The sequence below is a fragment of the Anser anser genome (assembly GCF_964211835.1).
Source record: "Anser anser genome assembly, chromosome: Z".
Classification (NCBI taxonomy): domain Eukaryota; kingdom Metazoa; phylum Chordata; class Aves; order Anseriformes; family Anatidae; genus Anser; species Anser anser.
Window position 1 is genome coordinate 43,771,582 of NC_139723.1, and position 16,617 is coordinate 43,788,198.

General features: G+C 36.3%; 1 protein-coding gene across 11 annotated transcripts in view; it reads left to right on the plus strand.

Moving 5' to 3' along the window:
* AGTPBP1 (ATP/GTP binding carboxypeptidase 1) overlaps positions 1-16,617 on the plus strand; it is a 67,226-nt gene that overhangs the window by 48,519 nt on the left and 2,090 nt on the right. For 6 of the 11 annotated variants that reach the window (XM_083817724.1, XM_083817728.1, XM_083817727.1 and 3 more), the window contains one exon: positions 3,473-3,633. In XM_083817724.1, coding sequence (XP_083673850.1) covers positions 3,473-3,633 — 161 coding nt within the window. The other 5 variants (XR_014576758.1, XM_083817722.1, XM_083817730.1 and 2 more) reach the window with 5 other exon arrangements.

The window sequence follows — 16,617 nt, forward strand, 5'->3', positions numbered from 1 at the left end:
CAAAGCACAAAGAAGATTACTAAAAAATTTTGTTCTTTGTGAAAGAAATGATGAGTCTCTGCCAAAGTTGGTCATCACTTTTGACTCGTATTATTTTTAATTTTACTCAGACAGTGGTGATGCTAGACTGCATACAGACAGGAAAAAAGTTGTTTAACTGAAGTTTGCAGTTCTCACCTGAATTTAGGATCACTGGGACAGTTATCTCTGGAAACAAACTCACTTGAACTGCTTGTGTGTTGTTTTTGTAACACACTGAGAATTAGTGCTGCAAATATTGTTTAGTCATCTGTGATTCAAGATACGAAAACCAAAAAGATGAGGTGAAAAGTTGCTCAGTAATCTGTGAAGGATAATTAAGATTCCAGATAACAGGAAAATTTTGTTACTAAACCTAAAAGTTGAACAATAATTTAACTAGGAAATCTGTTCCTCTACTGCTTGGAGACTTATAAGCTTGGCAGTATGACTTAATTTTTAAGTTAATTGAGAAAGCTTTGTCACTTGGAAATTTCATGATGCACAGAAAAGAAGACTTTAAGAGTCTAAAACAAGAATTTGGTCAACACACAAGCTAAGTTACCATGATCATTCTATCTCTACACTTTGAATTCACAAAAATGATCACGTCTTTGTAACTCCTACTGAATAGGAAAAGATGATTTACTGTCCAAATGATTTCTCCAAATCTTACTAAAACTTTTCAATTTAAATACATATTACAGGAAGATTCGTCTCAACTTAAGGTGGCAGCCTGTTGCACCTTCTGTCATGCATCTTTGTTTTCATGTAGGAGAGTCCATTGCTGAGAAGAAATATGAAGCCATTTACATGCCATACTTAGTAATGAAGACGCCAGTCAGCTGTATGAAGTATTACTGCCTACTGTCTAGGATGATGATCGTGTAAAATATAAAGGAAAAAGGAATGAAATTCAGAATTTCAAAAAGCCAAAATTGAAAGCATCCTTTTTTTTTTTTTTTAAGCTACCTTGAGGTGGCTAACCTTGTGCTTAACAGCAATGTTTGTAACATATAAGGAACTTAATTGGACCACAGTTGAAGGTATTAGAATAATAGTTGAAGGTATTTGGAAGACCAAGAAGCAGAGTATAATCAAAGCTTCAGCAAAAGTGAACTTTGTCTGAGTTCCTTAGTGCAACTGTTTATTACAATGTCTGGAAGCAGACTTTGGGTCCCTTGTTTCATGGAAAGTAAGAGAATTGTCTGATTCAACATAAAGAATGGATTAAGAAGTTCTATATTTGACAGGTCTGTGTTCATTGCATTCTCTGTTAATCAAAGAAATGATAAAAATCTAGACTTTAGCTTAGGCTTTTACTTCAAGCTTATAGACTCTTCAGTATAGCAAGTTCAAATTCTTGCTGTCTAGGTGCTTCACAGTTACCCATCTCCCATTTGATCCATTTAGATTTCTCTTTAGTTATATATTGTTTCTGCTGTGCTGAAAATAGCAGCCATGGAATATGCACACGCTATTTATCTTTCTAACAATTGTCTTTGCACTTTATTTCATACTGTACTCTTGTCAACTTAAACAGCCACTCCTCTGATACTCTCTGTAAGGAGTCTGTCAACTAACTATATCTTCTTCAGCAACAGATGTAGACAATGATCGGAAAAGTTTCTGAACATCCAGTTGTGCACCTTAGTAATCTTTGTAACAGTGAGATTACTGTTACACTTCTCCTTCCTCTTCTGCATACTTGTTGCCTCTTGTCCTTAATGTTATTTTAATCTTTTTGGGGCAGGGACTGTGTCTTCCTGTGATTAGCGTAGTGGAGCCCCAGCTATGATTGGGCTCTTCGAATGTTACAGATGTGCAAACAAATAACAAAACAAAAACAAAAAATTGGCCTCTGTGGATAAGGTACTGCACTGGGAGTGAGGAGAACTGATTTCTGTTCCCAGCGGGGTCAGTGACATGCTGTGAGACACTGTGCAAATCGCTTCAGCCCTCTCTGCCTCCATTTCTCCATCAATAAAATGAGGATAATTCTTCCTTTATTAATAAAGTGCTTTGAAACCTACAGCACAAAAGCACTATAAAAGAGGTAAGTAGTATTACTATTAACAATAATACTTAGTATCCAATTCTTGTTCACTGATAACAGGTTTCTGTGCCATTTGACAGGAGGATGACACTTTTATAGAATAGTAGGTATTGCTTTAGCTTTCTTGTTACTAAAAAGCACCTGGTTTATGAAGACTACTGATAAAAAGAGAAATCGCAAGAAAAATAAAATCAAACTTTCCATTTAAGTTTGCATATAGTCAAAACAGAAGTACGTGAAGTATGTGCAAACAGCAATACAATTCTTCTGAGCCTTGCATTTTATAGTACAGCATCAGTGTGGCAACATACAAAGCTTGTGTTCTAGCTTTTAGGAAAAAAAAAAGGGATACTCCGTTCTTTTTGCTTCATACATTTTCCTACTGGGTGAGAGCTTGCCACTGTTTCCTGGTTCGTCTGCTTTCTTGCTTGTTTTGTCAAAGCTTCTTTTTAACTACCCATTTCTTTAAGAGGCTTAGAAGAAGTACACTAAACTCTTCTTTAAATTCTCCTGAGATAAAGAAGTTGCAGAGGGCATATTGAGTTAGGTTGTGACACTGAATATGTTATTGTATATATGGTTCAGTACTGGCCAATGCTGTAATTTTTGAGGATGACTCTGTAATACTGTTCTCTTTTTGTAAAAGAGTTGAGGTCAGAGGTTCTGTCCTTATATAGAGCATTGCTCACTAAGTCTATAATCTGATGGGACACGTCACATGTAATCTTGGAGAATAACACAAATTCTACCTCTTCACAGAAGAAAATATCTTACTCAAGTTAGAAAACAACTTATGGCTTTTGATACTTCAATTTTTGTTTGTCTTTTTATTTAGTAAATGTGTGAATAAATGCTTTCAGAATTAACATGTAACCTCTAACTCATAGGAGGGGAAGAGATACTTGTTTATGTTAAAGAGTGACATTATTTTAAACTCTTGTTTATGTGTTAGAACACATCAATGAAGTTGATCATGGTTGAAGTGTGAATTTACTCATTTTGAAGGGACTTTTGCTTGAAAAATCTTGTATTCGAGATACTCTTATTTGAAATTCATTTTTTAAATTTTGTCTCAGCTTTTATAAATAATTTAGACTTATAAACTTGGACGTAGTATCTAATCTCTCTCTTCCAGTGTCACTGGGTAAAAGTTCTGTTAATATTGATGTGCTAGTAGTGTTAAATAGGAAGCTCTGAAGAAATGCAGAAGTGCCCAGAAACGTCTGTTTTCCCTTAGAAGACTCAAGTTGTTATTCTCTATTTTGTTTTGTTCCTGATACTTATGCTAAGCATTTACTCTGCAGTTCTTTAATGTGTCGTAAATAATAATTTTGCAGTATGTGTGGGTTCATCTGCATGTACCTATTTTATGTTTCTTAAATCTTATTTTTAAATTAGGGATTGCAGATAGGGACAAGAGAACTGGAGGAGATGGGAGCCAAGTTCTGTGTTGGCTTACTGCGTTTAAAAAGAATGGCCTCACCTTTGGAATACAATCTACCTTCTAGTCTGCTGGATATTGAAAATGAGTTGATTGAGTCGAGCTGTAAAGTGACAAGGTAGTACACACTTAATATATTTCCTTTTTTTTTTTTTCAGGAAAAAAGTTAATTTCTCAAATGAAGTGGGTTCTCTCAAAAAATGTTATTTCAGTCTTCAGAAAGAATGTTGATGTGTTGAGACATTTAGTTTTTCAATATACTCAGATTACTCTTACACTATCTTGTCAATTCAATTGCTTCAAACTTTTAAAGAAAGCAGTAATAAAGTTAGACTGTATGTTAACATTTGTTGTTGCTAGTATAAATTTTAATGTCATCGGGGAGTTGTTATATGCAGTGAAACCCTAAGTCTCAATTGTCTCTTTGAGAGCAGGTTTTTCTTTAATTTTATTACTGAATACAGTATTAAAAATTTGTTTGAACAGACTTGAACTATGTAAGCTGAAAATTACTGTAAGAACTGTAAATTTTTCTTCCAAATATTTTTTCCCTCTGGTACAGATACATAACAGTAGTTTAAGAATTTAAAACAAATAAGGTTTGTGACACAAAGTGTATCGTACCTGTTCAGTAGCTAGCTTATTACGTTGTGAAACTGTTAAAGCCTTAGATAGGGTTGCAAAACCATACGTATTGTTATATGTTTCCATGCATGTAATCACTTAGTATCCACGTGTATGTGGTAATTGGAGATACACAGGAAAAAAATGATTTCAAATGTGTAAACATCTCTTTCTGAAAACGTGGTTAGAGATGAAATAATGTAGAATTACAAATTTAAGAAAAGTGTTAGATGAAATTGGAAAAGAATAAGATTTGTGTGCTATATAATATGTTATCACTTAGTATACTTTAAGCCAAAAATGGTTTTACAGTGGCCTTGGCTATAGAAGGTTGGGGTAAAAAAATGAACGTATTTTTGCTTTTGTGGAACTAAAATAATAAGGTGCCTAAGACTTTAGATGCTACACTAAAGAGGAATTTGTCTGTAGACTGTGCAGAACTAGCAGAAATATGGGAGGGCATCTGTGGTACCCTGTGGAAGGTAGGGATGATGTTCAGTTCCAGTACTGATGCTTGAAAAGATTCCATAGTGCAGCTCCCCTTTCAGCAAAGGGGAATGTTCTACACTGCAATGCTTTTAGGATGGGATTCCAGATAGAGTTCCAACTTTAATGTACAGGAAGTCTTACTACAGCAAGTAAAATTAATTGTTTTGATTATAATTTTCCTCACAAGGCCTTTATCAAAATGAAAAGGAAAACTCAGAGCTGGAGGAGGAGGAAAGAATATGAGAGCTGTTTTCAAACGTAAAAAGCTAAATGCAAGGAATCTATTCTGTCGAGAGAAGACAGGATCAGAAGTAATGGCCTTAAATTTGAAAGGAGAAGTTAGCTTAGACTGTAGGTAAAATATACATGTGTGTATGTATGTGTGTGTGTGTGTATATAGATATATATATATGGCAAGCGAAAATGAAGTTCTCAAATAGATTAACTGGGAAAGCTGCACGGTCTCCGTGGGAGTTTAAGAAAAGTATGGACAGACTTCAGTCCAGAATAAGGGTGGGCATAGATGAATTGCCTGAATGCAGAGGTATACACTGAAGAGGCTGTGGGAGACTTCTTCAGTAAGTACCATACTTAAAATATGTCAATTATGCATAGATACGAAATAGTTGAGAGTAACTTTGAATCTCTTCTTTCAAGCATTGTTTTACATCATTATGGGGGGGAAAAAAAATCACAGAGCCTTTCTGGAAAATTATTGTGCTGGGGGTGCCTCTCTGCAGTGCCTGAATACTAATGTACACAGCATAGGGAATAAAAATAGTGAATTAAAGGTCTGTGTGGTTGCAATTCTATCATGTTGTTGGGATCACGGAGATGTGGTGGGATAGCTCCCATAACTGCAGTTCTGCAGTTGAGGGGTACAGGTTGTGTAGGAAAGCCAGATACCTGGAGGTGAGTTGGGGAAGTCCTTTTTGTGAGAGAACACTTGGATGCATGGAGCTCTGCCTGGGCAAGGATGAGGAGCCAACTGAGAGTTTATAGGTGAGGATTAAAGAGCAGACCGCTGTGGGTGACATTGTAGTGGGTATCTGCTGTAGCCCACCTGACCAGGCAGCAAGTAGGTGAGGACTTCTACAGACAGGTAGAAGTAGCCTCACATTTGCAGGCCCTGGTCCTCATGGGGGGCTTTAGCCATGCCTGATATCTGCTTGAGGAACAACACAGAAGATTGTAAGCAATCTGTGAGGTTCCTGGAGGGCACTGACGACAAGTTTCTGACCGAACGATCAGACACAACAAGGAGAGGTACTCTGCTGGACCTGGTACTTGCAGACAAGGATGTGCTGGCTGGGATGTGAAAGTGGAAGGCAGCCTTGGCTGCAATGGCCAGGAGGTGGTGGAGTTCAGGTTCCCAGGAGGAGCAGGGCAAAAAACAAGGTCACAGCACTGATACCACTGTGAGGCCACTCTCAATTATTTACTCCTGCTTGAGGAGGAATGTTGCCAGCAGCTCGAGTGAGGTGATCCTTTCCTTCTGCTCAGCACTGGTAAGCCCACAGCCCGGATATGTATCCAGGTCTAGGCCCTCCTTTACAGGACAGAGATGGATGCACTTGAAGAGAGTCCAATGAGGGGCCCCCTAGGATGATTAAGGGACTGGAGTATCTCCCGTAGGAGGAAAGGCTGAAAGAGCTGTGACTGTCCAGCCTTGAGAAGAAAGTGCTTAGGGGTGGATCTTGTCAAGGTGTCCATATACTTGAAGGGAGTCTGTAAAGAAGACAGAGCCAGGCTATTTTCAGTGGTATTCAGTGACAGGACAGCGGGCAATGGATGCAGACTGAAACAGAAGAAATTCCATTTAAGTATTTTAAAAAGTGTAATTTTAAAAGCTTGCTGGTGTTTTGTGCAGCTTTAAATTGGAGTACTAAGTCAGGTAGTCAGAATAAAAAGTTCCTTTTGTCCATTAGAGAAACATGCTAAACTTCAAAACCTAACACTGACATGTTGCTCTTTATCACTTGGAGCCTTTCTTACATTACAACCTTGAGTGCAAACTTTCAAGAATAGTTTGTATTTTATTTGCAGCTAGTATTATATGTTAAGGAAACTATATAATATCTTCTCATCCAGAAGTGTTGTATCATTGTCAGTTTTATTAGAACCAAGCTTCAGTATAGATGCATCTCTTTGAAATATTAAGCATCAAATTGTGGTATTTTGAACAAAGGTGTATTTGTGAGTGACTAATTATCAGGGTGGCATTGGAGAACAGCCCCAGATTTCCACATAACTTTATATCAACTGGTGCCTCAGATGCATAACTTTATCTCTCTATAAAAAGTTAGCATGTTAGTTCACAGATAGGTAGTGGCTATGTTTAAAAAAAAAAAAAAAGTGCTGTTTTTTCCAATTCATTAACGTTATTCAGGGCAGATTGACCTTCACACCTGTTGAAATGAGAAATGTCATACATGAGACACTCCCCATAGTTTCCAGCAGAGAGCTAAAGAAACATCCGAAACACATAAGCATCAGAATAGGAAAAAACAATTTGGTTATGCTTCACCGTTCTGGTATAGCTTTTAATTGATTCTCATACAGTAGAACAAATTAGGTGTGATTGTGTTGAAAAATTAGAGAACTATTGTCTGGATTAAATGCTTATGCTAGATGTTACCATAAGGTAAGAGCAGAATTAGTGTTTTCTTTGAATTGCATTTCTGAAAGTTCAGAAATGCAATTCAGTCAGCACAATCATTTGTTGAGATTTTCCGGTTTCAGTGAAGCTAAGTTTCACAGTAAAGCTGTTTGGTCCTAATTCTGCAATAGGTTTGCCAAAGTTAGTCTGCACATACGTTGATAACTTTCTTTGAGAGTATGTACAAGCATAAGTACAATCCTTTGGATTTACAGTTCTTCCATTTTGGACTTCTAAAGTGCATTGTTTATGACAGGGTGTGAAAGTGCCTCCAGTCAGTAAAAGATTGTTACTGCTTTCTGTTTGATAGAAAACTTCAGCAATGTTAGATGAAAAAAAAGAGAAAGCAGGAAGGTGGGTTGTTTTGATGCTAAGAAATAAAGCAAATCCTGAGGAGAAAGATATGGCTACGGATACACAGTTCAAACTTCTTTCTCAGCTAAAATACTGCTTTAATCAAGTTAGCTCTTAAAAACAAACAAACAAACAAACAAAACTATTGTATACCAAAATTAATTGCATGTAAAGTAAGACCACGCTGGAGCAGGGGAAAAAGCTGCCCCTGACATGACATTTATATTTTGTTGGTGAGAACAAGGGTTATGAGGGCTGCTTTATTCTGGATTTTCTGAAAGCACTAATATAAGACTTACTACTGCACAAATGCAGTGTAGGTTGGCACATGTGAGCAGAGATGAAAAATAACATGATGCTTATAAGAAAGTTGATGAGACTGTACACAGAACTGTTTATAATCCTATTGTGTAAGAAAAATAACTGGTACTAAGGAACTTAAAAAACAACAAAACCGAAAACATCCAAAAACCAGAAAGGTTCAGACTCCATTCCAATGGACCAAGTCATGAAAAAACAAAAGTAATTGTGCTGTTAGACAAAATTTTATATTGGAGAGAGATCATTTAAGAACTTCCTTGAACGTTTTGAAAGTGAATTTTTATTTAGAAATCATCTTAAAAACAAAATTTTCCCCAGTCATGACCTTTAGGTGTTACACAGCTACAGACAGTGAATGGTAATAGCCAGCTGCTACTGCAGCAAAGAAATGAAGGCAGTGGAAAACAGATCAGATTCTGTGCATGTTAGAGTTAAAACTTCTATCAGGTAAAAAACATTAACATAAAAAGTGTTAAGCTTTATTGGAGAAATCCGTTAACAACACTTTAGATTTTTCTAGTGTGTGATGGTTTTGTTCTTTAAACCTATTAAATGTAGATTCATGTTAATAACACTAACAAAAAACCATGTAGTGTGAACTGAGAAATTAAGTACCTTGCTCGGAGTGGTCATTTACCAATAGCATATGTCTGTGTAAGAATCTGTGATGGAAAAATTAAATGTGTGGTTTCCAACAATGTATCTTTAAACTATAACATCAAGAATGAAATATGTTGTTTATTTGTAGCTGACTCTGTATTTGGACACTATCTTAACAATTATGACTATCAAATCACTTTTCATTTACAGACTTACTTGACTGAATTCAGCAGAAATGCTTTTTACTTAAAAAATGGGAGTGGAATTGGACACTTGACAGGGAATCTTTTTCAGAGAAAAGTTTAAATTGTATGGCTGTCTGTCTTGCTACTGGAATATCAACCTAATATCACGCTGTTTCTTTCAAATGTGAATTTTCTTAAGCTTTGTGTAACTACAACAGCCCTATATTCAGCCACTGGTTTTCCTGAACTTGCTGATGCATCATCAAACAAATTTGTTTCACCAAAGTTACCTAAGCAATTATCTCTAATTAAAACTATTGAAAAATATTTAAGTATGTAATAACTAAACTGGCAAAAATGTTCATTTAGTAAATCTAGAAAAAGTGACTATTTTAAAAACTATAATTCTGGTACCCTTCTGAGATAAGCAAAACCCATGATATTAGGAAATTACTACCTGAGTGGCTGGGCTCACTTTTTTTTTGGGGGGGTTGGGGGGGGGGGGGATATCTGTGCTTTGTGCTATAAAAGCCATGTAAATACATGGTTTTTGTATAAGGAAGGTATAATTTTGTTCACAGTACCTCCACCACTATTAGCAATAAAAGTACCTTATTATGCATGTTAATACATCATCTTCTCTCATCCTTTGCTAAGGGGATTAACATTAAGTCCAAGTTTCCAGTCTTCTGTAGCACTCACTGTGTATCTCCGCAGAAAGTTCAAAAACCTGTACTGTTTATCAGTGATGATACTCACAGAGGAAGTCTCTATAGTTATATACTTGCAGGTACTGATTTGTGTTTAGAACTGAAACACTTTGTGAAACAGGGTGTAGTTAAAGCTTTATCATGAGTCCATGGAGATACCATGTTCTTCTATTCTAGATTTAATTTAAAATAAATTTTAACAAAATAATCTTTTTTTTTTTTATTATGAATCTTACTGAAAGACATTTTCTTCTGTCTCAGACGTTACTTGAGGGCTTGGTAGATAGGCAGTGATCAGATATTAACTCCAAAAATAAAATTGGATTGTCTCAAGTGGGAGCTTCTTCTCCTGAGTGAGGAACACTTAGATTTTTAAGCGCTGAAGAAAAGTGTGGTTCAGAACAGATTTTCCACAGGTCTTTCATAACTTTTTTTTTTCTCTTCAAGCATTTTTTTTAAGCAATTGGTGAAGTAGTTTTCAAGGCAGTTTTGCATTTCTGTTGTACAGCGAAAAAGAACACTGGTCATTGCCTCAAGGTGTTATTCATGTAAATTTCTTAATCATAACTTTTTTTTTGTCATCGTGTGTGGGCAGGTGTGTGCTCCAAAAGGTCTGTCTAGAAGGCTCTACCTAATTGCCATAGGTACAACGAATACCAGCTCCCAGTGACAACTCATAATGAGACTCAGCAAAGTTTTGAGCTCTCCTTTTCCCACTTAATCAGTCTGACAATAACGGAACATCAATGATCTTGTGGTATTTTTGCCAGGTGCTCTTAGGCCTGAAGCACAGAGGGGTTCCGTGCTTTTGGAGACCTTACTGCTGTTTTGATGAAAGGTTTGCTTGGTACGGTTTTCTTTTTCCCCTCCGCAGTAAGGAGATGACTACTTTTCCTTGGGTCAGAAGTCCCTGCCCTTGTCAAGGGACATAAATTTTCCTGTAATTTTGTTCTATTTCTAAGTGTATTAGACAAGTGATTTTTATTAACATCTCTTGAAATCTTTCTGCCAAATCTGTGAAATGTGGGCCATTTGCCCTTTGATGTATTCAGAGTGGTGAAGTTTTTGCGTTTGTGAGCTGTTCTAGACAAGATATTAAAAATCTCTATCAGCTGGTTTATTGGGCTTTATTTATTTATTCGCTTGAGCACTGGAAATACACTGAGTCTCTACTGAGATAAATTTATAAAGCTAGTTTCTATGCCTCCTCAGAAGCAATCGTGGACCAGAAGATAGTCAGTCATACACAGTTCCTGGCTTCATATGCCCAGACTTCCATTCTTATTATTCTATTATAGTAAAAGTACTGCTTATGATTTCATTGTGCTTACGTGATTCACAGCTCATTACTTACCGTTAGTGATGGCTGAGGAAAACTATTTACAGAAAATCCAGGTAAAAAAATATGAATAAGTAGTATAAAAGTACGTAGTTTTTACACAGCTGTAATGTCCTCGTTAGAGTAAAGCAGTGAAGAGGATTGTAGTTACTTCCTTTATATTTTGAATGTTACTGGTGTTACTGTAAAAACAAAAACCAATACAATTTTAATGCTTGAAAGGAAAAAACAGGCAAGTTTTAAACGTCAAAATTTAAACACAGAAGCATCAGTTTTATTTGCAAATGATTTTGAGGGTTTCTCAAGCTTTCCTCGGTTTTACTAGTCGTATTTACAATGACCAAGTAAATGCTAATATTTTAAAACATACCTCTGATATTTCATTACAAGTAGGCTCAGTTTCCATGAGTTCATTTTGAACCATGTCTGAAACATACTTGACTTAAGAAAAATAAAGCAGTCAGAAGATTTATTTCCCTCTGGCAGTGCACTTTAACATTTTAAGTGATGAATTAAACACTTTATTTTTCTTTAATTATTTCAGACCAGTTTGCCAATGTTTCCCCCCATTTCCAAATGGAAAAGATTAGACTGTAATACTGATCTTGTAGGAAGAATTATAGTTGTTATGCTGACAGGTTTGATAGGGTCTGTGTGCAATGAAACAAAAACACATGACTGCAGTCATAACTGTTAGGACTTACTGGAATTATCCCTTGCTCAATAACTTGACCTTTTTTCTAGTCCTTCCGTTAATTGTTTTGACGCTCATTGGTGTGTTCTAGAACATGTTGTATTTTTGTTTGTTAATTTGATTTAATTATAACAGAGAAGCAGAAAGCATCTTTTGGGAATGCTTTGGGCTATCTAGGAAATGGTAGAAAAGCAGACTGCCAACAGGAGCTGTGGGAAAGAAAAAAAAACATCTGTGAAATCCATTTCCTGCACTTACAGTGTTATATTTGAGAAAATACATCAGAGTGGTGGGGGCACATGCAAGAGAATATCTGACAGAGATCCTCTTGCAAGGGGTCTCTTTGTGGGCTGCCAGGAGGAAACTGAATTTGAGCTATTTTGTTTCCCTTCATCTTAACTCATAAGCTTTGCTCAGACGGAATGATAGTGCAAGAGAGACATGGACATATTGGAAAGAGCCCAACGTAGGCAAAGACAGTGCCTTCACAAAGACAGTGAAGGGACTGGAGCACCTCTCCTGTGAGGTGCTCTCCTCTCCTGAGAGTTACGTTCAGAAGTCTCGGGGGATCTCATCAATGTGTACAAAATACCTGAAGGGAGGAGGGTGCAAAGAGGATGGTGGAGCCAGGGTCTTCAGTTGTGCCCAGCACCAGGACACCATCAGCTGGGCACCAGCACTGGGCACCAGCTGGAACAGGAGGTTCCTCTGGATCATCAGGAGGCACGTCCTTACCGTGCAGGTGACGGAGCACAGGCACAGGCTGCCCAGATCAGCAGTGCAGGCTCCTCCTTGGAGATCTGCAAAAGCCCCTGGATGTGGCCCTGGGCAGCCTGCTCTGGGTGGCCCTGCTTGGGCAGGGGGTTGGGCCAGGTGGGCTCTGGAGGTCCTCTCCAACCTCACCCATTCTGTGCGTCTGTGATCCACTTCTCAAGCTTCTCTTCCGTTCTTGGTAGTATGATCCAAATATGATGGTGTAAACTACTAAAGTCAACAATTGTGGAATCCACCTAATTTAATTCAGTTTTGAGTTTTACAAGATGTATTTCAGGGTGACACCACAAAGAACGTGTTGAGATTACTTTTTGTTAAACTGTGGAGTGAAATAATGGAACGCTGTAAGTGGGGATATTTAAAAATAAAACTTAAATGGGATTTGGATACACAGCTACTCATGGTTGGGAAAGGAGCTGGACATGTAATTGTTCTCTTTAGTATTGGAAATTCTCTTTAGAAACCATCCTTACTATTTGGGAACATCACACAGGTGAAGAGCTGCTTAAGGGGACAGCACACGTAGCTGCATGTGTGGTACTGCCTCCTGGTGCAGCTTTGCTGATTCCTATAAAAGAATGTGGACCCTAAAGGGAAATCAAAGAACAGGAATGGATAAATGATTTCTTTGTGGTACCTCCTGACTATTTTGTTCCTTAAAAATTTTTCCTCCCCTGGCATTGCAATTTTAAAAGAAATTGTTAGTTCTTAGATTTTTCTCTCCTTCCTTTCCAAAATCCCCAGGCAGCAGCAACTTTACATTGTTTAGCAGAGAATATTTCTTATTTTTTTTCTTCAGAAGTTTTTTAATGTGTGTGCTTCCCCTGTAGTCTCAGAAAATTGCTTATCTCCATGGGCCTGAAATTGGTTGTGTTTGTGTCTGGCTTGTGGATTAATTTCTCTGTAATTGAGTCATATGGATAATGAAAAATCCAAGTATGTCTTTGAGGGACAAATAAAATTTTAGCTTGAAAAAATATATCATGTTAGTGAATGGATTTATTTTTGAATATGTTTGGAGCATTAATTTAAATATGAGAAAAAATAGGCATTGTTGTTAAAAATAAATGTTTTAGTAAGCTGCTGTGTTCATACCTAAATTCAGTGCATTTGGTGGCAGGTGATGTAGAAAATGCACTTTTTTAAATTAAAGGAATATTTTTGAAGTTCTTAATAAATATGAGGACCAAGAAATTATATCAGGTATATTACTTCACATTTAGGAATTATTCTTTTTACCCATAAAATGTTATTTAAGTAAAATCTCTGCAAAAGTTCAGAGAAGATACACCGATTATAACATCCATTAGGCTGCAAACTGTGGCTGTATGATAAACAATCTCTGTTAACTTGAGAAAAATAATGGTTTCCTTTTAAAAGCAAATGCAGTAGTTATAGGGGTAGAGGAAGAGGGATTATTGAGCAAGTTAATTAGAAACAGCCCAAGGGAAAAGTTAGGAAATTAAAACCCACCGAATCAGCATGATGGCAGCTAAAAGTATATTGTCATAAGATATGCTGAGGGTGGGGAGCGGTGGGGAGGCAAACGAAGAATTTGATTAAACAGCAAGAAATTTTTTCAGGTGTTTGGATTTCTATATTTCTTGTAGCCAAGCCTCAGTAAAACAGTGAGGTAGTAACTATGCTTTGTAGATTCACGCTAAACTATAGAATAAAGACTGATGGAAAGTTAAATATCCAAAGTTAGCATCTGCTACGTCAGAAGACACACCATGGGAAAGCAAATGGACGTGAGCGGTGTGCAACAGGTTTTTCCTTTGGATGTAAAACATTCTGGCGTACCATTTTGTGAGGAACGGAGACTCAAGAAAGGGGAAATGGAAAAAGTCATCTTAATGTATTTAATCCTAACTTTTGTTTTCAATAATTAATGATTGAGAACTGGTGGCACATTGTGTTTTGGAGGGCAGTAGAAAGCTTACGAGGCAGATTTTGGAGCCAGTTTCTACATTAAAAGTTTATGTAGTTTTGAGAGTGAGATCTGTTTATCTATTCTACTGGTACTTTTCTTGAGTAATGAAATTTATAATGTTGATTTTATTAAATAGGAAATGGCAACTAAAAGCATCCCTCAAGAATTTTGCATGTATACATGCCAGAGTAAACATCTAGACTGTCTTACATCAGACATAACAACGTTAAGACTGTGCACACTGGCTGAATTTCTAAAAGCCGGAAGTGAAGTGTGCATATATATATGTCATTATATGAAATACATTTTTATAAATATAATAAATTTACAGTACAGACATCTATTGTTTTGCAACACAGTGTAAAGCAGGACATATTCTATGAACTGAGAAGGCATTTCTACATGGTAAACTTCATGGTTTGCTTGCTTGTCCAGTTCTGTGTGTTCCTGTTAAAATAAGCTTCGTTGTTTGCTACTTTTTAAAACAGGCTTGTTGGTTGCTTTATCTACTTATTTATTTTTGTACTGGATTAAATATTTAAGCTTAATTTCCAAACAATGACATTTATTAAAAAAAAAAAAGTGGTAGAAGTTTTTCAGAGAGCTTTACTAGCCTATATAATACCTCACTAATGTGAATTTTTCTGAGTGCCTACTGTAATGCATTAATATCTTGCTGTCAATGGCTAATAAAGTATTTGTCATTGACACAGCCCATTGTAGTTTTTTGTTTCAGTATTCAGAATTATGAGTTAAGATAGGACCAACATTCAGATTTAATGGGTCCATTTCCTGTGAATTGAATTACACAATCTATCCTGCAATTGCAGTGTGGATTCCTTGCATGTGATACCCAGCAAATCAATACCTGTGTTAAGTGGTTAGAAGCAGGACCAAAAAAACAAAACAAAACAAAACAAAAAACTGTGCATTTTTTGAATATGATATATTTGGTGGTATCTCGTTGAAATAAATGAAACATTTCAGCTTTTTTTCCCTTATAGGAAAGTCTTGGCAGGCAGCAACTGCCTAGGGCATAAAGTATCACAAGATGAAAGCTCAAAAAAATTGTGTACCTTTCCCAGGGCTACAGCAGGTCTTTCAAATGAAGTGTGTATCCTTACTTACAGTACAGCGCTTTGCCCACCTGTGAAATGAAGAGGCACCTCAGTAAAGATACAGGTTGTTTTCCTGACGTGGTCTCTCTCCTAAATGGAAATAATTTTGTTCAAAGAGCTGGTACCAGTTCTTTAAACAACATAGCGGGTTGTTGCCCTAGTTACAATTTAAATAATCTTTGCAAGTATTTAGGTTTGTGGAGTATTCCCTTTTGCACTGATCAGTGTGTAAACAGCTTGTTCACTGAACTATGGTACAGATTGTTTTAAATGTACATCCAGAGACTCTGACTGAATTGAATTTTTGATAGTTTATTTTATTAATATTTTAGGTCTTATGTCTTTTTTTCTAAGCTGGGACTAGCAGTTTGTCTATTTGTTGTTCTCCCAAAATATGAATTAATTGCCAACTTCAGAAAATGTTAATGTAGCATGTTATTGGTATTATAGGTAGAAGAAAATAGTGTGAAGTTTATTTACAATGAATAAGGATTGCATTGCAGATTCAGGAGATCCACTTAAGCTCTTAACAGAACTAGAAAGAAGCAATGACTAATCCTTTTAATTTTGAAGCCACAGCCACAATGCCTTAAGACAAAATTCATCAAAATTAATATGCAAACATTTATACAAGTACCTGATGATTTTTTGTATGAGAATGCTCTTTTGGCTGAGTTCTGTGTACGCTGATTATTAGGTAAAATGCATTACAAAACTTTCTTAGGACTTCATCTGAATATAAAACTACTTATGAAATATTTAGCTATATTGAGTGATTTTAATCGGAAAGCTTTTTATGTCCCAAAGGAGAGTGGTAAAACTGGGTCTGGAAAACACACATACTTTTTTATTTTTTTGTTTATTTGCTTTTACTTTTGTTTTCATCTGTCCTAGGAAGGTGAGATGATCAGAAAGTTACTTTCTCTTGTTCACACTCAAAGTATTACTTATATTATTATTGGAGGCTATTAGTTACAAGCATAGATCATTTTGTGGACCGTGACAATGTGAGGACCAGATATAAGTCTTACGACACAAATGGGAACTTAACTTTAGTTGTAGGCCAGAAAAACTTGCCTCGATTTATCATCTGTAGTATGTGCAGTATAATCTGCTCACAATGCTTTTCAGTAAAATGTATTTAGTAAAATACACAGGTTTCCCACCCAAATTCTTAGACTGTGGTATGTTTTTAAATTTGTTCATAGCAGATACTGTTTTTGTATTTGAGTCCTATAACAACTTACGATAATGCTACAATTGTATAACATTTGCACAGGCAATTAGTGTAATTCTGTAACA